The sequence below is a fragment of the Barbus barbus genome, assembly GCF_936440315.1.
Source record: "Barbus barbus genome assembly, chromosome: 7".
Taxonomy (NCBI): Eukaryota; Metazoa; Chordata; class Actinopteri; order Cypriniformes; family Cyprinidae; genus Barbus; species Barbus barbus.
In genome coordinates, this window is record NC_136735.1 from 1,261,649 (window position 1) to 1,286,335 (window position 24,687).

A 24,687-nucleotide genomic window follows, 5' to 3' on the forward strand; every position below is an offset into this window, starting at 1 on the left:
GGAGATTTTTTTTTATATTTTATATATATATTGATAAGTACATTGATAAGTATGTTCCCGCCATGTTCGTCAATTTGTAGTTCCATTAAACATTTCTGATGTGGTCTGTGTGTGTATTTGAGACTAAGGTAACTAATACAAACATGAACTAAACAGGAAACAAGAAGAACTGAAATGAGAGGAGCAGAAAATACACTTCAAAACCAAAAGTCCATAACCAATTGAAGAAACAGAAAACCCCTATACCCGTAACAGTTCCCATTATAATATGAAGATTTTTTAGAACTTAAAGTGTTTTTCTCATCTGTAGTCTTAAAAGCTGTCAAAAAATAGACGAGCACATATTTTTATTCCAAATACTTAAGTTGTTCCTAGGTTACACCTGGTTTGGGACATGTATAATCTGGGTAAATGTTGGTTATCATAGAAAGAGATGGCAGTGTGTGTTGGGCTGGATTTAGATAGGAAGATTCTCATTTTGATCACATAGTCTGTTTATCTACTATTTGCAATAAGCCCTCATTCACTGTTTCTGGTGTCTGCTGAGGAGATAAACACATCAGCATATCAACATGATGCAAGCATTGGCTTATTTTATTAGTAAATACAAAGCATTATTAGTTTACTCAGTTGCACATTGTCATATAACTATAACAATATCAGATGTTTTTCTAAGACACACGTTTGATCTTCATGCTAAAGGATTTCATGCTGACAGTAAAGCTGTTCTTCCAGGTTGACCAAACAACACCAATACCGAAATGGGTGTCGTCTGCTCCCCATAAGTACATGCCATTGGGGTTTGCAGTGTGACAAAATTTGTACCAAAATGCCCCCAGAAACTCTTTAGCACAGTTACTTCCATAGGCATCTTGGTCTTTGTCGAAGGTGGAGAACTTCTGATCATTGTGGTCGGTCAACGAGTCGCCTGCAGAGAGGAAGAGCATCACTGAGGACAATAACTCAACTGGAATGAGTTTTCATGAACATGAATAAAAGTGTCCAACCTGCTCCTCCATCCTTGAACCCTGCAACTTGTAGTTTATACCCGTCAGCTGCAGGACCCACAGAGTAGTTCGAGTACAGAGCAAAACCTTTCCTTCCTTGAAAGTCCTCCAGATCCACTCTCAACATGTACTTCCTGTTGCGTGTGAGCTGGTACATGTTCTCTAGTCCTGATCATAGACACACATGAAGACGTTCAACCAAACACTGGTATAAATCACATTTTAAAAGTTTATTCTTGTAATTCATAGCCATAATTTACAGTGGCCCCAAAACATATTTGGCCTATGTTGAACACTTAAGTCTCACGTAAAATGTCTTAAATTCATAGCATTATATTTAAAATACTAAGCCACTTGCATCGGTTCTTAAAATACTCCATTTTCTCACATACAGTTGAGCGTGCAAGCCCTTCAAACTATACTCTGTTAACTGTGTGTGTAAATGGACGTTCGCTGCATATGCTGCTCAGCTGTTGTAAAATCTGCTGCGTACATCAGTAGGTGACAGAAAATTACAGAACGAGGACAAGACAAATGAGAGCAGCAATTTGATTACAGTGATTTTTCCCGCAATATTTGTCCTCGAGTTCACACAGGTATAGTTAATCACATTCACAGGTTTCACAATCCAAAGTGGCCAAAACTTGTTTGCATTTTCAACATCATATTTAGCCTACTGTATGTATTTTGAAATCAAATGTTTTGAATGAGTTTGTGCTGTATTTGTCTAAAATAAATGACACTTGTTTTGATATTTTGTCATAAGACATTTAAACACTTTCATACTAGTGGCTTAAGTGCAACCCAAAATCACTCATGAATTGTTACCCAGCCAATATTCGCCCTCAGTGGTCCCGAATCCTGTCTTGTACTCTTTCCACGGCTGATAGAAATTAATACTGCCGTCCATTCTCCTCTGAAGCACCTGAGACAGGTTATAGTACTTATAAGATTATAAGCTTAAAGCATTTATTATGTGTTATCTATGTATGTATGTTTATTTAAAAAGTCGTACCGTCCATCCTCCGTTGTCTTCATCTGTCCCACCTGAGATCATCTCACAGTAAACCCAGACAGGAACGTCTCCTGCTGGATAGATGGAGTAAATCCCACTGACCGTTTGTCCTGATTTATAGATGGCAGAACAGTCGAATGGCTTGAATCCACAAACAACAGACGCCGTGAAAACAGAGAGCAGAGCCACGACAAACACCATCATCTAGAGAGAAATGACTTACCATGTTAAACATTTATGATCAAATCACACTGTTTGAAAAATAATACACACATTCATTATCTATTCAGTAAATGCTGAAGAATAACAGTGTAATTTACCAGTTGTGTCATGACGACTGATGCTCAGATCACTGGATCTTCAGTCCTTTATTTAGACCATTTATGGATTTCTCAACTCAACCTTTATCAGCATGAAACCATCTTTTAAACTCTTGTATTGTGCAATTATGTTGAAATATCAACCGTTCATGCAGGAAATCATCTGTTGTTCCATTTGACTGTTTTGCAATTATCTTAAAATCGTACAGTGGTGACCAAAATGAGTCGAACACTATTTATATCAGATATACAGGTCCTTTTCAAAAAATTAGCATATTGTGATAAAGTTCATTATTTTCTGTAATGTACTGATAAACATTAGACTTTCATATATTTTAGATTCATTACAACACAACTGAAGTAGTTCAAGCCTTTTATTGTTTTAATATTGATGATTTTGGCATACAGCTCATGAAAACCCAAAATTCCTATCTCAAAAAATTAGCATATTTCATCCGACCAATAAAAGAAAAGTGTTTTTAATACAAAAAAAGTCAACCTTCAAATAATTACGTTCAGTTATGCACTCAATACTTGGTCGGGAATCCTTTTGCAGAAATGACTGCTTCAATGCGGCGTGGCATGGAGGCAATCAGCCTGTGGCACTGCTGAGGTGTTATGGAGGCCCAGGATGCTTCGATAGCGGCCTTAAGCTCATCCAGAGTGTTGGGTCTTGCGTCTCTCAACTTTCTCTTCACAATATACCACAGATTCTCTATGGGGTTCAGGTCAGGAGAGTTGGCAGGCCAATTGAGCACAGTAATACCATGGTCAGTAAACCATTTACCAGTGGTTTTGGCACTGTGAGCAGGTGCCAGGTCGTGCTGAAAAATGAAATCTTCATCTCCATAAAGCTTTTCAGCAGATGGAAGCATGAAGTGCTCCAAAATCTCCTGATAGCTAGCTGCATTGACCCTGCCCTTGATAAAACACAGTGGACCAACACCAGCATCACTGACTGTGGGTACTTGACACTGGACTTCAGGCATTTTGGCATTTCCCTCTCCCCAGTCTTCCTCCAGACTCTGGCACCTTGATTTCCGAATGACATGCAAAATTTGCTTTCATCCGAAAAAAAGTACTTTGGACCACTGAGCAACAGTCCAGTGCTGCTTCTCTGTAGCCCAGGTCAGGCGCTTCTGCCGCTGTTTCTGGTTCAAAAGTGGCTTGACCTGGGGAATGCGGCACCTGTAGCCCATTTCCTGCACACGCCTGTACACGGTGGCTCTGGATGTTTCTACTCCAGACTCAGTCCACTGCTTCCGCAGGTCCCCCAAGGTCTGGAATCGGTCCTTCTCCACAATCTTCCTCAGGGTCCGGTCACCTCTTCTCGTTGTGCTGCGTTTTCTGCCACACTTTTTCCTTCCCACAGACTTCCCACTGAGGTGCCTTGATACAGCACTCTGGGAACAGCCTATTCGTTCAGAAATGTCTTTCTGTGTCTTACCCTCTTGCTTGAGGGTGTCAATGATGGCCTTCTGGACAGCAGTCAGGTCGGCAGTCTTACCCATGATTGCGGTTTTGAGTAATGAACCAGGCTGGGAGTTTTTAAAAGCCTCAGGAATCTTTTGCAGGTGTTTAGAGTTAATTAGTTGATTCAGATGATTAGGTTAATAGCTCGTTTAGAGAACCTTTTCATGATATGCTAATTTTTTGAGATAGGAATTTTGGGTTTTCATGAGCTGTATGCCAAAATCATCAATATTAAAACAATAAAAGGCTTGAACTACTTCAGTTGTGTTGTAATGAATCTAAAATATATGAAAGTCTAATGTTTATCAGTACATTACAGAAAATAATGAACTTTATCACAATATGCTAATTTTTTGAAAAGGACCTGTATAACATATCAAATATATTTCCAAACATGAATTTTGCCAATAATTGTAATAATCCAGTGAGGTTTTAGTGCTCCACACAGAGATGTGATCTGATCATCATCAGTCTGTCTGGAGAGACATGAAGAAACTGAGACGGACTAAATCCAGAAGAACAACGTCTCCAAGACGCTTCAAGAAACCTCCTGCAAAGCTACAGAACTGTTAAAGGCACTTGTGTAAAAATGCTGTAACACGAGGATGCTGTTGAAAATAATGATTATTTTCTAACTTCTATTAACTAAACTAAATCAACATTTGGTGTGAGCATCCTTTGCGTTTAAAGCAGCTTTTGCCCTCTGCGTACTTGCACCGAGTTTCTCAGGAAGCTTTGAATCCTGAAACTTGTAGTGTATAGCCATCAGATTCAGGACCCACAGAGAAGGAGGAGTACAGAGCAAAATCTTTCTTTCTTTCAAAGTTCCTTCAAACATGTCCTTGTTGTTGTGTGTCAGCTGAGAAGTCTATACAATTGTGGAGTCAATCACATCTTCAGCAGAGCTTTTATCTGTAAGAGCACCTGCATTTGAGTCACTCTTGCACTTTAAATTAAAGTCGGCTGTTTGAGTAACAATGTATTTGTTTTATTTCAATATTTGCTAATGGAGAAATTATACTCATCAATTATTACATATTTCATATTAATATTATCCATCTTTAACAACTATTTAGATTGAGTAGGCCTAAGTGGGACACCATTTTTACCTGCATGCTTCAATGCGGAGAGTAAATATTGAAATTAAGTTTTTGCACAAAATGTGATCATGTTTAATATTCTGTTGAGATATATTGCATTTCTAGATTTTAAATGCAGAATCATTCACTACAGTTTCCCTCAGCAGCTGTATTAAATGCAATTAAAATAATGAAATGCCATTAAATGTGAAGTGTCTGTATAATAGGCCTGTTTTTCTTTTAATAATTATTATTCATTTCCATTGTTTTGTTTGTTTTATGGAAAGCTTGTCTAAACAGGCCAGTAACTACAGTCCTAATCATCCTTATAATTACACACATGTCTTGATAAAACTGATTCGAGATCAGGTAAAATTATGCTAACTGTGAATGAGCATGCACGCGCGCCCTATTTACGAATGATTGGAATTCATTGACACACGCATGTTTAACTATCAAATCGGACGTTTATGAAGCGTTTGTGAATCCGGAGGAGAGTTTTCGGGAAGGTCCATTTTATGTACTCCTATAGGAGTAACGGCAGCAGTTTCAGTGAAATTGGAACAGTGGCAGAGATAGGGACATATTTACTAAGTGAGAGATAGGAGCAGAAATGACAGAAGTACAGTTTTTCAGAAGGAATGTGGTGCAGGATCTAACTGACATGAAGAAGAATTAGAGTTCTGTATTATCGCTGCAATTAAAGTTTGAGTTGTCAAGGTAAAATTATTTAACAGTTGAAAAGATTGAGCTTACTCACAAGTAGAAGTGGTTGGTTCAGTTCCTAGAGACCCACATAGAGTGTCCAGTTTTGTTTGATAGTGGCGCAGGAAGGAGCCACACAAATCATCACATTCATATTGACTGGGACTATGGCTAGGTGGCTGGACTAATTTGTTAACCATGTTAAACAGTGTTTTTGGCCTATTGTTAGCTTTATTGATGATGTCGGAAATATAGGAAGAGCGTGCTGCATTCAAGGCATTTTTATAATGTTCTGAAAATATTTGAAAATGTCAAACAGTCAGGCCAGTTTTTCTAAAAAGGCGTTCTAGCTGTCTGCCTTTCGCCTTCATAGCACGAAGCTGAGCATTATACCAGGGGGAGGTGTGGGACAAAGGAACAGACCTGGTCCTAACTGGAGCATGCTCATCTAAAACATCAATAATAACAGAATGATATATGTCAGATATCACAGGTAAACTTGAAAACATCAGAAATAGTAGAGGAAGCAACTGAAGCAGCAAAAGTATTTACATTGATAGCATTGATTTTGCGATAAGAAATGGAAGTATTACCAGCACATTTGGTATGATGTATTAACATAAAGTCAAAAGTGATAAGCTTATGATCAGAGATAGGAATAGCATGACCACTGATGGAGATGTCATTCACACCAGACGTACAAACTAAGTCAAGTGTATGGCCATGAGTGTGTGTTGGGAAATTGACATTCTGGGTAAGTTTAAAGCAGTCCTGCACAGACAATCAAATTTACATTCAGAAAATGCCATTCCTAAATGCAAAACAGTATTCAAGTTTTGAATATTTTACATTTACAAATTGTTTGCCGAATGGATTTGTATGTGTATTTTGAATCTTTCCTAGCAGGGCTCTTTTCGCTGTGTCCTAATTCAAATGCAACCTTCAAAGGTCGTGGCGTCTGAATACTATTTGCATTATGAACACTGTCCCAATTTGAAGGCTCCTTCGAATGCAGCATTGAAATGTGTTCTTTGAGGCTTTGACTCAGTTGTCTAGCCATCGCTATTTGATCCTTGGTTAAAATCACTCAGATCTGTTCACTTGCCATTGGTTTTAATGTCGTGGGTAATCAGTAAAAGTGAGTAAAATGTGGTGAAAGTTCTCCCAGTGCTCTGAAACATTTGATCCATAAAAAGTCCCATAACACCATCTATACTCACTACGCTGACTAGAGAAGCAAGATTAACTAAGCAGTAAGTAGTAGCAAATTTAAGACAAAGGTAGTTCCTTATTAGATATGTGATAATTATTAAATACAAATCTCCTCATTGAGAACTACTTGCAAACTATGACCAATTAATAAAGAATAACCAATTAATTACTAATCACAACAGTAACGTCTTAAAAGTGAACAATTGGGTTCTTCGTGGAAACTAATTTATGAATATGATATCCCCCAAATAAGTCGGATACAGGCTGAAATTGTGACTACTACTCTTACCAAAGGATGGATGTTCTGTTTATTTCAAACAAAAACATAGAATAATAATAAAAATGATAAATGTTAATAATTAGGAAGTGATGCTGACAAGCTCATGATTTAATTAGTTCACAATTATGAACTCTGTTTTATGTCAGTTCAATATGCATCCCACTCCAAAAGACCTACTGGTGAAATATCACTATGCCTCACACAAATGTATGACTGTACTGTTACGGGGTTGACGAGACGTGAGACGTGCGGATCCATTCGCAAGGCTTTATTAGCAAACATGGTCGTGATACAGGCAGGGTCAGACAGTGGCAAACAGGTATGGCAAGGGCAAGACAAAGCAATCCGTGGAACAAGCGTGGGTCGACAATCAGCGAACAGTATCCAAAGGGCAAGGCAGAGAGATAATCCAAAAGCGAGAGCAAAAGTCCAAACGGGGAGCGAACAGAGTCCAAACGGCAGAGGCTAAGGGTAAATCCAGTAAACACGGGCAGGGTCAGACACGGCAGGAAAACAAGGCAAGACTAAGACTATGAACACAGGGAAACACTTTGTAAGGTAGACTGGCTAACAATACTCGGCAGTGAGCAATAGCAAGTCCCAGACTTAAATAGTGAGTGAGTGATTGTGAAATGATAATCAGGTGTGGGCGAGATAATGGTGAACAGCTGTGCGTGTCGTCAGTGCAATGAATTGTGGGAAATGGAGTCCAGTGTGTTGTGAGTGAAAAAGTCAATGTGGTGAACGGGTGACCTCTAGTGGTGGTTGACCGGGAGAGCATGGACCAGATTCGTGACATGTACATTAAGTGTCAGATATGAAACCTTAAATAATTTACGTGTGAGTATTTACTGAGGGGTTAACGTGTTTTTCACTTTAAAATAATGGTCCAGATCACTAGTAGTTCCTTAGCAGTACATTAGCTTTAAAGTGAAAACTCCTCACTAATTACTCAAGCGTTACCTTGGCAGCCTGCAGGAACTACTACTGATCTGGACCATTATTTTATTTATATTCAAGAAAAGTCCTCCCCATCCTACTGTCACTAAAGGTAGGTCTTTTGCAGAGGTGGATAATCCAGGGGTCAGAAAGTAAAGTCCTGCCATATGTTTATTCCACCCATGAACTCAGCAGCTGATTTCACCAGAGGAGGAACCAAGACATTACTTTCAAGTCACAAGACATATCCCAAGTCCTCAAAGAGTTACAGTTAATGAGATAATTAAGAGACTAATTAAATGATGAGTGCATTAGTGATGAACACCTGCTGTTATTGAGAATTACAGAGGATCAGATGTTGATGTTTTATTGGTTAAAATGATGCCACCATCATGGAGATCAGTGTTTAGTTGGGCTCTTGACTCCTGTGTTAGATCTCTCTCTGTAGTAATGCATGTGGTGTTGTAAAGCAGAGAGATCAGTGCTCTACAGTGATCAGATAGTCACCATGAGTTGGTTTGATTATATCCAGAATAACTTTTGTTTCATTTATGTTTAGATTTTGCATAATTGACCCTATGAAACTACAGCCTAAAAGCAAAGGGTTTTTCTAATAATGACAGTAAATTAATTTTAAATATATCTAGAGCATATAACATTTTTTTTAGCTCCAGTACATTTTAGACACACACAGACATCAAGAACCAGCATATGAATCTCAACAATGGTGACAACCAACAAAATGCGTCATGCTGTAATACATGAAAAACTCCCATCATGCAATGCAGTATGAATAATTATTGTCACCACTGTTGAGGATCATATCATACATGTTCATGTCTAAAAGTCTGATCCGAACATGATTTTTTTTTTGCTTAATTGGACCGTTTTCTGTAATAGTCAAACGTATTTAATAAACCATAGAGAGCAATACAAACGCTAATTGAAACCAAGAATGCTCATTCATAAGTTATGAGATGACAGCGAAAGTTAATGTGCTTCTCCAAGGTTTGCTATGAAACAATTGCACAGAAACCGATTTCTTATAGCTAAAAGGCTCAAGAACCCAACTAAAGCAAATACTAGTTATGGTGGCTATGTTTTTGTTTTCTTCCAGATGATGTTATCCAAGACTGTGGCTGAAGTCATCTGTAGTTGTTGTATTTCTGCTCGTCTCGTCTTCTGTTCTTCTTTCTCTTTCTTTCAGTGGTTCAGTTTGTTATCAGCAGGTGTTCTTCATTAATACATTAATAATCATTGCTCAGTTACTTAACTAATTATCTCATTAACATTAACACTCTGAGTGTGATTATATAAACACTGGGGGTTTTACTGTGTAATTACACATATCTAATAAGGAACTACCTTTCTCCTAAATTTGCTAATACTTACTGCTTAAGCTTGCTTCTCTATTAGATATATTAGATAATAGTATTAAGTTGAGTGTTAATATAGTACTACCTGTTTCTTCCTGCAGTTACTTGTTAACAACAGACCATTATTCTAAAGTGTTACCTAAAATGCTCTAGCGTGACAAAAATTGGACAAGCCAACTCAATACGTTATAACACATGATAATTATTTAATAACATTTCAGCATAAACATACATCTACTAGACTGGTAGTGAACATGACCTAACTAACATTGATAATCATATAATCCCAATGTGCCCAAATTTGTCTGCATAATATTCAATATATTATTCAATATACAATATAATATTCATGAGCTTTGGACAGTTAAGTAATTAAGTGATGAATTAAGTGCTGATTGAGCATTAGTGATGAACACCTGCTGTTAACAAACAGAAGAATAGAGAAACATCATTGACTTAGATGAAATCAACTGAAATAAAATGCATTAAATCTCTCAAAATCTGATTAAACAACCCCACAACCAGTAGCTGGGTAGTTATATATTTATAATGATAATCATTTATTACTGAACTGATCTCATTGAGAGTGAACATAGACTCATAGACTCATTAATGGATGTTGTATTGATTAGTGAAAGTGATTTTAAGAGCCCGTGGTTCTGTGACGGTCAGTTAATATAAAGAACTTTCCAAACAGTTTGTCCACAAAACATTTTAATTATATTAGCTTTTAATTCAATAATGCACAAATGTTTTCTGTGAATTGCTTAAAAGCATATTACTTTGAATTCTTAAAAGGGTCAAGAGCCCAACTAATCAACATTTAATTAGTCTCTTAATTATCTCATTAACTGTAACTCTTTGAGGACTTGGGATATGTCTTGTGACTTGAAAGGAATGTCTTGGTTCCTCCTCTGGTGAAATCAGCTGGTGAGTTCATGGGTGGAATAAACATATGGCAGGACTTTTACTTTCTGACCCCTGGATTGTCCGCCGAAATATGAGAATCTCATCTAAGTCTCCTGAGCTTAAGAAAAGCAACCACTGAGCAATAAATGTGTCCTATGGGATGAGCTTCTGAATCAGAGGAGAACATTAGCTTCCAAAGTTATTTGAATAAACATCACTGCATATTTGACCCATTGTTGGCGCTACAGCATTGGAGGTAGAGACTCCAAATGTACTATGGTAAATGTTCTGTCTCTCCTCTATCTATGTGTTAATTGTCACTACTTTCAACCAAACGGTTCTATAGGCTGCATTCAAAAATAATAAGAATACAGCTGAAAATCAGCAGTTCAGGGCCAAGACACTGCAATCACAGCAAATACAGGTCATGACTGCAGGTTTAACTTGCATTTTATTTGCATCTAAAATATGGGGTTTTGTAATGTAAATGTCTACTTTAACACAGAGGAGGAACCCGAGAATCTGACAGATACAATTGTTTGTGTCAGACTGAAGAACATTGAGTTTACAGACTAAAGAACGGTAAGTTACTGCTTTATTTTTCATTACATCATAGAATATTCAGAAACTTTCAGAAAACAAATATCTAAATAAACACAATATGAAAATAATAATATTATATTTGCCTAGATAAAACAGATATCTGTTAAAATCATCTGAATAGAGATTGAGAAGATGGCAGTAAGTTCCTCAATAACTCTACATACACAAAACAATCCCCAGTGTCAAACTAACACTGCCGGGTGTCTATATACGTCCACACTACAGAGTGTTAAAAGCAATGAGATATTGACCGAATCATTGAGTGATGATTGACCATTATTGAATACACCTGATGCTAACAGGCAGAATCACCAAATTCTCACCATCATCAGGGTGGTTATGTCGACAACATAAGATCTGGTATTTTCATTATAATCAAATAGACGTTTTTAAAGCTTATTTTCATGAAAAAGATAACAATATATATCTTTAAGTTAGACACAGCGTGAGAATCACAATAACGGTGACCATCAAAACTCATCCATGGCTCCCATCATGCTGCGGCATGAATAACTTATGAGCAGAATTGTCTTAGTAATTTTTTTTGTTCTTACTATTTTCTTTTATTTTTATGTGACTGTTTAGTAGCTTGTTTTGTGATGTTCAGAGTTGATCTGTTTGTCCTCGTTGTTGAGATTCATTCGCTGGTTCTTGATGTCTGAGTGTACCTCAGAGTTTTTTATCAGAGTAGCTTAAGAAATCCTTCCTAAACTTGCAGAAAATACAGAACCGGTCACTGTGGAATTACAAAACTGTTAAAATCAATACAATAAATTTAACTCAGAGATCAGACTTTTTTTGTATCTTGCCGATAGTCGACTGATAGTCGAATGTGTTTACACAGGGAAAAGCTGCTCGCAGATAATGCTTTACGTTTTGATTAAAAGATTTAACATTAAAGGTAAGCGAAACCCTAAGAATTCACAACATTTTTTACAATAGCGCTCTCATTATAATGTTATGTATATGACAGTAGTTATTAATCTTCAGCATTTCTGAGCTGCGCGCGCTGAAGATGACCACTAGAGTGAAGTATTTTATAGCAGGTTTTTAATAAATGGGATTTAACCAGTGGCGGCTGCTGGTCTTTCAAAGAGGGGAAGCTCATTTTCGGCCCACATCATAAAAATTGTCCATTTATTTATACGTAAATTCTGCCATCATGTGCAGTTTGCTAGCTGGCTAGTTCACCGCCTGGCCTACTGTATGAATGAATGAATGAACAAACGATCTAAAAAAACATTAAACTCGACGGAGGAAATGTGGGAATTAGGTTAAACTGAAACAAGGAATGTGGTGTATAATTGTGTGAAATGTATAATGAAAATTGGCCAGCAATTTCTCCAAGCAAATACCAAGAAATAGGTTGCAGCAGTTTGACTACACTTGCAAAGTCCACTATGGGACTGAGCTCGAATCAGTGTTGCCAACTTCTTTCGATGGAAAGTAGCTGATGACGTCATGCGCTAATTAGCATATTAATTACGTCATCGCGTCATATTGCCTTTTACATTTGTTTGTCTCTCTGTGCTCATACTGTATTTTAATGCAGCCAAATTCTCAATAAAACTGTTTTCCTTTATATATTTTACTGTTTATGTTGTCAGTCAACGGGATAAATATGAAATAGTGTCTGAAACGCAGCCCTTTAAGAATACATAACCAGCTCTCCCTCCCAAGAAGTTAGTCTGCACAAAAATCCTAATTTATAATCGAGCCGTCGTCTGATTAAATCAAATAATACACACAAGATAAGACAAGACAATTCCTGTGCTGTGATTTCTGCTATATTTGCATGTAAAATTAGAGAAGCAACATAATATCTATTTGAACTGAACGCGCTGCTCCTCTCAGCCGCTCACTGAACAGAGAAAGAGGTGCGTGCGCGCTGACCTCGCGCCGTTGCGGCAGTACCCAAGTACACCCGGCTGCAGCCTGCAGATCGAGGCGGGGCTGCACCTGGGGCGGGGCTGCACGTGTCGCCCCGCCCACAATGCTTCTCATTGGTTAGTGGCAAAGTAATGACGTCGACGCCGCGGTAAACAGTAAATGCGGTTGAAACATAATTGGTAGCAATACATAATTATATAAAACAAACCTGTGAACCCGTTAATTACTTATACCTGGTAAATTTATATAGTATTAAACAATACATTGTAAATTTGTTAATCTTTGGAAAACATTTCATTTTATGTACATTTCCAAGCAAGAATCCAATTACTGCTTTTGACTTCATTGCAGTCGCAATGTCAACAAATATAGTTTATTTACAACTTAAGTTTAAGTTATTTCTATTCATGTGTATTGGTCATTTACCACTTACAAGTTATTTATGGTCGTTTTTTATTTTAATTTCAGTATATGCTTTACTGTTACATGTATTATTAACATTTAAATAAAAGTTAAATATTCTCAGCAAGTGTCATGCCTTAAGATGTTATTAAAATTAATGGTAACACTTTACAATAAGGTTCATTAAACATTAATGTATTAACTAACATGAACTACAACCATGAGCAATACAATTGTTATTGTATTTACTAATCTTTGTTTACATTAGTTATTGAAAATACAGTTGTTTATTGTTTGTTCATGTTAGTTAACTGTATAAGTGCAGTTCATTATTAGTTCATGTTAACTAATGAACCATATTGTTACCAAATTAATAATTTATGGATTTACTTGATAATGAAAATCTTATGGTAAAAATATCAGCATTGTTTGTATATGAATAACATGCCAAGACAATTATTTATTTAGGTATGAAACGGTTTAATTCTGATAAAGAAAGGTGAAATTTGTACATTTGTATATAACACATCTTTTTGTACATGTAAATGTCTGGTTAAACATGAACATCCTTTACACACTTTCTTCCTTTATTACTTAATCTCCTTTAATCATTAAACCTTCCTTCTTTATACACTTTACTGGCACATGAAACAGCAGTCTGGGTCCTCTATGCTGTCGTAGCATCCTCTCAGGTAACCACGCTTCCCATTACCTTTAAAACCTGAGCAGGATTTGAACAAGGTTTTACATGTGTTACACTCTTTATTTTCAAAAGGCACCCGCAATTCAGCCTTTGATGTTTCACTCCATTTTCCCCAGTTCACAACACCTGTATCCAAAAACACACACAAAACAGAACTCTTTCATATGCACATCTAAGATTATGTTAGCCATGCCAGTGCTTTAGAAAAAGCAAGAACCAAGATTACTTAAAGTCAACCTTATACTCATGAGGCCTTATGGACCGAGGAAGACTGGGGCTGCGTCTGCTGGACCGAGGAAGACTGGGGCTGCGTCTGCTGGACCGAGGAAGACTGAGGCTGCGTCTGCGGCATCTGCTGGACCGAGGAGGACTGAGGCTGCGTCTGCGGCATCTGCTGGACCGAGGAAGACTGGGGCTGCGTCTGCTGGACCGAGGAAGACTGAGGCTGCGTCTGCGGCATCTGCTGGACCGAGGAAGACTGAGGCTGCGTCTGCGGCATCTGCTGGACCGAGGAGGACTGAGGCGGCCTCTGCTGGACCGAGGAGGACTGAGGCTGCGTCTGCTGGACCGAGGAGGACTGAGGCGGCGTCTGCTGGGCCGAGGAAGACCGAGGCTGGGTTGGTGGTGAAGCATGGGTGGCAATGTGCTTCAGCAAATTTGCCCGAGTTATTACAGTCGCTGAACAATAGCAGCAGTGAAGGTGGGACTTTGCCCGACATTTAAAAATGGTGAAATCTGAAAGGGCAAACAAAAGAAAATAAGTTTGTTGAAAATTGCCTAAATTTAACCTTCACTTGTTTGCATTTTGCTCTGGACAGTGGACAGTCGCAAGACAGAATTTTCATCAGCACCATCCATGTGCAAGCACATTTATTTGTGATTTCAGCAACAAAGACCCATGGTCAATGCGCGCAATGCAGAAAATTAAGTTTACCTGAACCTTAAAATTAAATATTCTTCTACAAATTCACAAGCAATTAAATCCGAAGCATGCACAGTGCATTGCTGGCTGGTTCAGCACCATATTATACTTTAAATAAAGTGAGATAAGCAAAAGACAGTTAAACTCACCATGATGTTGAACTGCCCACTGAAAGTGATTTTTGATGTGATAATACATCAGTTCTGGCATACTGGAGTACCTGCAGAATGGGCACTCACTAGTGCAGCTTTTTAAATACTGCTCACATTCCCCCTTGCTTAACACCGTTTTGTGCATTTTTGCAAGGGGTAATGGATCCTAAAAGAGCCTTTGGGTTATAAATTGAGGAACAACAAAAAAAGAGGAGAGATGGAGGGGTGGGGATGACAATGACAAGGATCTGCAAACAGAAGGAAATACAGAGAATCAGTATTAGATATTATTATAATAATATCTAAATAATTAACATTTAATCATTTTATTCACAGAAAAACAATAAATTTGTATAGCCATTGTTAATATGAACTTGTCCTATATTACTTCTGCTGGTTCAGTTTTGCCACTGTATTTATTTTTAAGGGGCTTATTTTGGGAACACTATATCAAATTCATAATCCCACTAAAACCACACACTAACTTTCTAATGCTGCCTTCAAGTGCTCTCGTAAATATTGCACATGAACGCCCTCCCATTCCAAAACCTTAATGGGATGAGCTCGTAATTACAACTTCAATAGTGAGAATTATAAAATTTCCGATAGAACGTGAAGGCAGCATTATGCCATGCTTTTGGGAAACGCAGACCTGGTTATTTAAAAGCAGACCTTTACACCTTGCGTGACATGGCTGAGTGAGTAAAGTTATGCGATTTTATTTTGAAACTACTTTACATTTCCTTTTAACAACACACTAAACGGCACTTCAGAATTAAAAATTGTAATTAAACAAATTAGACAAGAGACGTAGCTCGCCTGTACTCACCATGCAGCCAAGAAGAACGTAAATGAAAAACCGCTAGAATCGACGTAATGACTTGACGCCACTAACCAATGAGAACCCTTGTAGGTGGGACGCGATGTGCAGCCCCGCCCCCAGTTGCAGCTCCGCCTCGATCTACGTCATTACTTTGCCACTAACCAATGAGAAGCATTGTGGGCGGGGCGACACGTGCAGCCCCGCCCCAGGGGCAGCCCCGCCTCAATCTGCAGGCTGCAGCCGGGTGCTTCTCGCAGTACCAGCGATCACAGAGACTCGCTAAGGTTTGTCAAAGAAGTCGCTAGATTTGTCGCTAGTCACTTTTGGGGAAAAAGGTCGCTAGGGTGGCCTGAAAAGTCGCTAGTGTGGTCTGAAAAGTCGCTAAATTGGCAACACTGGCTCGAATAGCTTCAGCATCAGCGACTTCTTATAGTACACAATCGCTGTCAATCAAAAGGAGATGCAGTCTTTCGACAAACCCTCCAATCATCAAGCAGAAGCCCGGAGTCCAGCCCCGCCCACTCCTCCATTCACCCCCAGAGACGCTGAGCGTCCGGGGGCGGGACATAATCACAGCATTTATCCAATGAGCGTCTAGTTTTGAAGCACTGAAAAAAACTGTTCAAAGCAGCCCCATAGAAGTCAATGGATGCTGGGCTTCAACAGGCAAATACACTGATGCTACGGGAATATATGAGAAGGAAATCGAGTCACCTGCTATATGTAGCTGATTCTGAGAGATGGGTCTCGCTGCAGCCTGCGGTGGACATCCAACCCCGCCCACATCCAAGCGTGACGTCACAAGCCACGCCTGTGTCCAAATACGTCACATACCTATTATTTTGCACCAGGAAAAAGCATCGACAAGAAGATAAGCCTAATTGTTTGCAAACCGAAGCAAAAGAAGTTTGCTGTGTTGGTAAGTAAAAAAAAAAACATCTTTTGTCTTTAGGAAGACTTAAAACGTTGACAACTTGAATGTTTGTGTGCATATGTAAACAACAGTTCAGCATGCTTATGTGTTTTGAACTGTACACAGGCACGTTATTACTTAGATATCACTAACATTATGTATATATATATATATATATATGTATGCATGTTTGTTTGTGTGTGTGTGTTATCCAGCAAGAAGTGAAATGATGTGGTTCCTCAACCAAGATACTGTGGAAGGGTTCTGTGATCAGTGTCATTAAAATATCATGTGTATGGGGAGAGATGAATACATATGTGAGAGGGATAGAGTGTGTATATGAGTAGGTAAGAGTGTTATTTAGCTATTATAAAAAAAGGGTTATTAAAAAAATTGCACATTCAGTTAGTTCATTTTATGTCACAAAAAAACAGTGCACTATATATTTATTAGTGCACTGATTCTTACAACATATAATGAATGTTGAGTTAATGTGCAAATTTTATAACACTCATCTCACCCACTCACAGATATGTACTTACCACCCCCCACACACACACACACACACACGTGTTGGGTTTCCATGTTTTATGGGGACATCCCATAGGCGTAATGGTTTTTATACTGTACAATCTGTATGTGCTATTGCCCTACACCAACCCTACACCTAAACTTAGTCCTCACAGGAAACATGCTGCATTTTTAGATTTTCAAAAAACTTTATGCTGTATGATTTATAAGCTTGTTTCCTCATGGGGACCAAAAAATGTCCCCACCAGATTAAGATTTACTGGTATTACTATCTTTGTGGGGACATTTGGTCCCCAGGACGTGATGAATACCAGGTGCACACACACACACACACACACACACACACACAAAAACACTCACTCACACACAGATGATATTTTAATGATATACTGTACACTGATCACAGTTCCCTTGCACAGTAACTTGGTTGAGCAACCACATCATTTCACTATGAATTGCAGGATAACTCTGTGTTTGTGACATATTATCTTTGTATTATTCTATATGAATGGAAAGATCACATAATGATTGTCAATGTTTGTCATGTTTTACAGCATTCTACACATTTTTGTTCCTAGCCTGATGCAGAGCAGTTCTGCCGGGATGAGGTGTTCCTGCTGCTGTTTCACCAGTAAAGAAAGGTCTGGAGGAACGGTGGGAGCATTTCTCTAGATACTGTAGTGATTCATTTTTGTTGTTTAAAATCATAAATATTCTTGTATGCAAAATGATGAGGTAAATACTATTTAGTATGACAAATATTTAGTGGACCAACACACATGTATTCTGTATTTTTAACAGGAGTGCCAAGAGGACATAAAGTGGAAGTTTTTAAGAGACATTGGCCCAGTGTTGTGCTGGATACAGAGTCACCGTGAGTTATTCTGTGGGGAGGTGAAAGGGCCTGCTTTACTCCAGATGGATGGTAAAAATCAACAAAATGCCATCAAAGACTACCTGGGTTCGAATCAGATGAAGCAAGAGATGTCTTTTTATTAATCTCTCAGGGCCTGCAGTGGGACATTCACATTCACACGCTCCAAGAACTGTACTTATCCAGAGTGAGCAAAAGAGCTGGTAAAATCACTCTGGACCCCTCACATCCAGCACACTCCCTCTTTGAACTGTTACCGTCTGGTCGACGCTACAGAGCTCTGAGCACCAGAACGACCAGACACAGGAACAGTTTCTTCCCTCAGGCCATATCTACCTCACAAACAGTTAAATGTTCTCCCCACTGTGCAATAAAACATGTGCAATACCAAACTATCCATACTTATATTTATTATACATATGTTTTTGATTTAATATATCATACATCTATCCACATTCCCTTGCATAATTTGTATATAGCACATCTGTACAATACAATATTCTGATTGTTTGAGTATCTGCAGGAGCTGGACACATTCATATCAAACTGTGTTGCTGAACAAGGCTTGAAAGTCCATGCCATGTTTCTGTGAATAATCTTAACAAGGCAAGGAATCTCTCTGTGTAGCTCATGTATGTCTGTGTACTGCATTTCAAGAACTGTTTATCTGATCATTCAGCTGTTCATTTATAATAGTTTAAACATATCTCTTATAGAACATATATTTTGTAAAAAAATGTATTTAGTTATTTTTGTAAAATAATAAATTTAAAAATACCTAATGAATCAAGGGATGTCTGTTTATTGATCTTTAAATATGTGGAGGACCTGGACACACTTCATATGAAGTTTTGTTGATGAACAAGGCCTGAATGTCAATGCCATGTTGCTTGTTATAATCTATCAACGCAAGCAATCTCTGTTCAGCAAATGTATGTGTCTCCTACTGCATACTGTATGGAGAACTGTCAATCCTTTCATTCAAATGTTAACACTTGATGATAAGTGGAACAACACATCTTTATAAAATTAAATGACGATTATAAATTATAACAATGTGTTGTGACTTTTACAATAACGTCTTTATAAAATTAAATGACAATTATGAATTATAACAATGTGTTGTGACTTTTACAATAACGTCTTTATAAAATTAAATGACAATTATGAATTATAACAATGTGTTGTGACTTTTACAATAACGTCTTTATCAAATTAAATGACAATTATGAATTATAACAATGTGTTGTGACTTTTACAATAACGTCTTTATAAAATTAAACGACAATTATAAATTATAACAATGTGTTGTGACTTTTACAATAACGTCTTTATAAAATTAAATGACAATTATGAATTATAACAATGTGTTGTGACTTTTACAATAACGTCTTTATAAAATTAAATGACAATTATGAATTATAACAATGTGTTGTGACTTTTACAATAACGTCTTTATAAAATTAAACGACAATTATAAATTATAACAATGTGTTGTGACTTTTACAATAACAAAATCTAATTATCCCTTTTAAATTTGATAAATCTAAAAGGTGTCTTAGTTTAAAATCGATAGTAATAAATGAGAATTTATCTCATTACAATAAGGTTGAATAAGGTAAGGTGTAGAGGTTTTTTATTACAATTAGCCTAATTTAATCAACCTTAATCATTTAATCAAATTTAAGCGTTTTACAGGCTCTTGTGATGAGAAATCAGCTCTGTACATAAGACATATTAAATATATTACATTTAAGTTGTGCCATTTTAGCCTAGACATCCTTTAAATAAATAAGAAAACGTGTATTAGTAAAACGAAAGGCAACATTATTTTATTTAGATCCCAGAAACGGCTGTAAATTGCTTGGACAAAACGTTACTTCCGGGTTTCCCGGGGAATAACAAGAGGTGACGTATATTATAGGGCGTGGTTTCTGACGTAATGTTTTGACGTGGGCGTGGCTGTATTTGGTATGGGCGTGGCTTGTGACGTCACACTTGGATGTGGGCGGGGTTGGATGTCCACCGCAGGATGCAGCGAGCCCTACTTGGGATTCTGAACGAACTCGTCTTCGAGATGAACGTGTTCTAACGCATTTTTAATCAATAAAATGTTAACACAATAGTACATGTTTGACCATTAATTTTTTGACATTATAGGGGAAGCCGAGCTTCCCTTGCAGTCTTAAAGAAATCCCCACTGGATTTAACCTATCTCATATAGAATACGCTTCGTTATTTATACAACATAACGTTAATAATACGACTTATAGGCTGCACAAAATCCCCCGAATGCAGAATTGAACGTGTCTGCTCGACTCTGAATTAATTCATTTCATGGACGCGTTCTTCTCACAACAACATGCAGAAACAGGCAACTAAACTAAACATTTGCAGCGTTTTATGATATTAGTGCTGTCATTGTCCCAATCATAGTTATTAATATTCAGTGTTGGGCAAGCTACTTGGAAAATGTAGTGAGCTAAGCTAACAGTTACTCTTCATTAAATGAAGCTTCACTACACTAAAGCTACAGCCCTGGGAAATGTAGCAAGTTAAGCTACAGCAACATGGCAAAAGTAGTTTACTACATCTAAGCTAGTTTTTAAAAATTCAGTTTTACATTGAACCGACATCATACCAAGTCAATGCTCTCTCAGGGATCAATAAAACTGTCAGTCAAGCAGATGGATAGTTCAGGTTATTGTTTATTCAACAATAGTATCATGTACAGGGCCAGATTTACCTTATATTGTGACAGAAGCTAAATAAATATTTGCTTTAGGCCGGAAACCTCCTATTGGTAGTTGGTAATGTGGCTTTATTATATACAGATTAGTGCTGTCAATTGATTAAAATAAATTAATCGCATTAATCACAGTCCTGGACTGTGATTTAAAATACTAGGATTTACCTGTAAATGTGTTGAAATAAAGGAATGCATGACAAACTAGTTTAAGGAGACAAACCCTTTCACATCTCCGTCAGGTATGAGACATAATCCTTATTATTCTTTTGTTTTTGTTTTTTTTACAGCCATTATCAGCCTTTATTCTGGCAATAAAAGGTTTACCAAGCCACATCGCTTTGGACGGCCGCGGTGCATTATAAAAGTAGTCCAAAAAACTGCAACCCCACGGCTCTGTAATTTTTCTCGCGACTGTATTTTCCAAATAGCCCAATTGTGCGGGAAAACTGTGACCCTGGCAACTCACTCTCTCTCTCTCTCTCTATTTTCAAACTACTAATATCACATAGAATTTAGGATGGATAGTATGCACACTGGGCAATGATTACCTTCCACGCTGCGATGACGGCAAGAAGTTGGGGTCACACCTTATCAAACGATTAATTTGATAAGGTGTGACCAGTGTATCAGTGTAGTTAACATGAACTAAGAATGAACAATACTTCTGCAGGATTTATCTTAATGTTAATTTAAACATTTAATGCATTATTAAAATCTAAATATGTGTTTGTTAACATTAGTTAATGAACTGTGAACTAATGTGAACTACCAATGAACAACTGTATTTTCCTTAACTAACATTAACAAAGATTAATAAATAGGCTACAGGAATACATTGTCCATTGTTCACTCATGTTAGTTAATATAATTAAATCTTATTGCATAGTGTTACCATAAATGTATAGGCCTACAGATAGGCTACGTTTATTTGCATCGTTGCATGTGTCATAAAATCAAGTTCAAACAGGAAGTTTTTGACCAGCATGCTTTTCCCCTCGTCATTATAAAGCCACATCAGAGGCAGTACGTGCATCGCATTTACATTTTCATGAACTTGCAGGTTATACAGCTCTCTGTCGCTATGTGGGCGCTCAGTTTTTTCTGTTATTTGGCCAAGATATCGTATTATAAAAGATTCAGTACTTCGCACAAGCTATTTGGCTGTGACTCGGCAACAAAATGATATAAAACACTCTTCTTCTCTGCTCCTTAAAAACAAAAAAAACTTTAGCCTTTATAAATATAGTGTTTCTTGAGAAAAGAAAACGCTGTACTTATACTTTCTGACCCCTGGACTATCCACCTCTGTCTGTAATATATCTGCTTGTGTTACTCTGTTTGGTCACCAGGTGGTATTGTGAGCAAATGAAGCCTCCAGAAATGAACTCTTTTGTGAACCAAGCTTAAAAGCTTAAAGCATCATGAAGCATCATCTCGCCATTACTACTCTGTAGTGTGGACACATTTAGACACCCGGTAGTGTTAATTTGACACTGGGGAATTTGCTGTATACCTTGAGGTGGTTTTATCCTTAGTTCAGTGTGATTTTCATCTCTTTCTCTCTGTCACATGCAGATGTTGGTGTTTTTGGTGGCTCTTCTCTCTGCTGTTCGGGTGAGCAGATGCAGTCAGAATTTAACCAAACCGGTCGACTGCTCTGACATCTATAAATCAGGACAAACAGTCAGTGGGATTTACTCCATCTATCCAGCAGATGACATTCCTGTCTGGGTTTACTGTCAGATGATCTCAGATGGGACAGATGAAGACAAAGGAGGATGGACGGTATGTGTCTTCAGATCATTAAACACATCAGAACATTCATTATGAATCATATATTCTATATAAACCCATCACAGGTGATTCAGAGGAGAATGGATGGCAGTGTGAATTTCTATCGGCCGTGGGATCAGTACAAGACAGGATTTGGGAATGTGGAGAGTGAATACTGGCTGGGTAAGATCTCACAGTGTGTGTGTGTGTGTGTGTGTGGGTGGATGTTCATGTCCAGTGTTTGGTTGAACGTGTTCTTCGTGTGTGTGTGTGGATGTTCATGTCCAGTGTTTGGTTGAACGTGTTCTTCGTGTGTGTGTGTGTTCAGGGCTGGAGAACATGTACCAGCTGACACGCAACAGGGAGTACGTGCTGAGAGTGGATCTGGAGGACTTCAATGGAAGGAAAGGTTTTGCTTTTTACTCATCCTTCTCGGTGCATAGTGAAACTCTTGGGTATAAACTGCTCGTTTCAGGGTTCAGTGATGGAGGAGCAGGTAAGATGCTTTCATTCACATTAAAAATCACATTCAAAATGAGTAACTGTGCATCTGATGTCCTCGAATGTTCTTCCTTGCTGCAGGCGACTCTTTGGCCTACCATAATCAACAGAAGTTCAGTACTTTTGACAGGGACCAAGACAGCGACCCTACACACTGTGCCAAACGGTTTCTTGGGGGATTTTGGTACAGCATGTGTCACGAAGCAAACCCCAATGGTGTGTACATATGGGGTGAAGATCCCACCACTGGAGCAATTGGAAATGTTTGGCATTCCTGGAAGAAAAATTACAATGTCGGTATGAAATCCATCATCATGAAGATCAGACGTGTGTCTTAGACCTTTGAAGAAACATTATGTTGTTTCTGAAAAACAAACAAAACAATCAAATTAAGGTTCAAGGGTTTTCTTTCCTCTGTTAACTGTATAATTGTGTAGTGAATCATGTAAGAATGTATATATGTCTGTTCTGTTGTATACTCAATATTTTTTTTCTTCTTTAAATTTACAATGGAAACAAATAAAAAAATGGCTTCAATAAAGTAAAGCAAAGAATGGGATTTTGTGTTATTTTTATTTTATTTTTTTTTTAAATATGCACAGTACACAGCAAAATCAAATAATAAAATATCATTATATTCTATATTATTTTGACCATTAATAGTGGTCAATGTTTAATTTAGGGGAAGTCGTGGCCTAATGGTTAGAGAGTCGGCCTCGTAATCATAGGGGTGGTGATGGTGCAGTGGATAAGACACATGCCTTTGGTGTGAGAGACCTGGGTTCGAATCCACTGTGAGACACCAATGTGTCCCTGAGCAAGACACTTAACCCCTAGTTGCTCCAGAGGCGTGCGACCTCTGACATATATAGCAATTGTAAGTCGCTTTGGATAAAAGCGTCAGCTAAATGAATAAATGTAAATGTAATCCAAAGGTTGTGGGTTCGAGTCTCGGGCCGGCAGGGATTGTAGGTGGGGGGAGTGAATGTCCAGCGCTCTCTCCACCCTCAATACCACGACTGAGGTGCCCTTGAGCAAGACACCGAACCCCCAACTGCTCCCCGGGCGCCGCAGCATGGCTGCCCACTGCTCCGTGTGTGTGTGTGTGTGTGTTCACTGCTGTGTGTGTTCACTGCTGTGTGTGTGTGTGTGTGTTCACGGTGTGTGTGTGTGTGTTCACGGTGTGTGTGTGTTCACTGCTGTGTGTGTGTGTTCACTGCTGTGTGTGTGCACGTTGGATGGGTTAAATGCAGAGCACAAATTCCGAGTATGGGTCACCATACTTGGCTGAATGTCACTTCACTTAGTTGGGTTCTTGACCCTTGACTTTTTAATATTACATTTTGTTTGGCTGTTATAACTGAACTATAACTGAACTATAACAGCCAGACGTTTGCAAAGACCAAAAGTCATCAGGTAGTGATGATTATATTCTAACATATCATTATTTAACCTGAATCACTGAATTCGTTTAGAGTCTAATCTCAGAGTTAAATTTCCTTTATTGATTACAACCGCCTTGTGATTTCACAGCGA

At 38.0% G+C, this 24,687-nt stretch overlaps 3 protein-coding genes across 6 annotated transcripts in view; 1 reads left to right on the forward strand and 2 right to left on the reverse strand.

Annotated features, from left to right (window-relative positions):
* Window positions 1-331: 331 nt before the first annotated feature.
* Window positions 332-16,607, reverse strand: LOC306872937 (microfibril-associated glycoprotein 4-like). 2 transcript variants are annotated; one of them, XM_079421890.1, is made up of 5 exons: window positions 2,343-2,424; window positions 2,023-2,226; window positions 1,836-1,932; window positions 1,008-1,175; window positions 332-928 (listed from the first exon to the last, which is right to left on the reverse strand). In XM_079421890.1, exons 1-5 carry the CDS (start codon window positions 2,352-2,354, stop codon window positions 672-674), a joined length of 738 nt encoding a protein of 245 aa, XP_079278016.1. In that variant the 5' UTR covers window positions 2,355-2,424; the 3' UTR covers window positions 332-671. The 2 variants fall into 2 exon arrangements, with proteins under 2 accessions (XP_079278016.1, XP_079278017.1); XM_079421891.1 differs by lacking the exon at window positions 2,343-2,424 and adding an exon at window positions 16,525-16,607 and having other exon boundaries at window positions 333-928.
* On the forward strand, window positions 10,832-23,709 carry LOC306872938 (microfibril-associated glycoprotein 4-like). Of its 3 annotated transcripts, XM_079421892.1 has the most exons (6): window positions 10,832-10,897; window positions 11,006-11,056; window positions 22,453-22,662; window positions 22,737-22,833; window positions 22,979-23,146; window positions 23,233-23,709. In XM_079421892.1, the coding sequence occupies exons 2-6, from the start codon at window positions 11,051-11,053 to the stop codon at window positions 23,487-23,489; spliced, it is 738 nt and encodes a 245-aa protein (XP_079278018.1). In that variant the 5' UTR covers window positions 10,832-10,897; window positions 11,006-11,050; the 3' UTR covers window positions 23,490-23,709. The 3 variants fall into 3 exon arrangements, with proteins under 3 accessions (XP_079278018.1, XP_079278019.1, XP_079278020.1); XM_079421893.1 differs by lacking the exon at window positions 11,006-11,056 and having other exon boundaries at window positions 10,840-10,897; XM_079421894.1 differs by lacking the exons at window positions 10,832-10,897; window positions 11,006-11,056 and adding an exon at window positions 22,226-22,353.
* Window positions 13,677-24,687, reverse strand: part of LOC306872949 (uncharacterized protein) — an 819,728-nt gene continuing 808,717 nt past the window's right edge. The window contains exons 2-4 of the mRNA XM_079421908.1: window positions 14,985-15,235; window positions 14,151-14,648; window positions 13,677-14,039 (exon numbers count right to left, since the gene is read on the reverse strand). Of these exons, the coding sequence (XP_079278034.1) occupies window positions 14,158-14,648; window positions 14,985-15,132 (639 nt within the window). The 5' untranslated portion in view covers window positions 15,133-15,235 and the 3' untranslated portion in view covers window positions 13,677-14,039; window positions 14,151-14,157. The remainder of the gene's footprint in view (window positions 14,040-14,150; window positions 14,649-14,984; window positions 15,236-24,687) is intronic.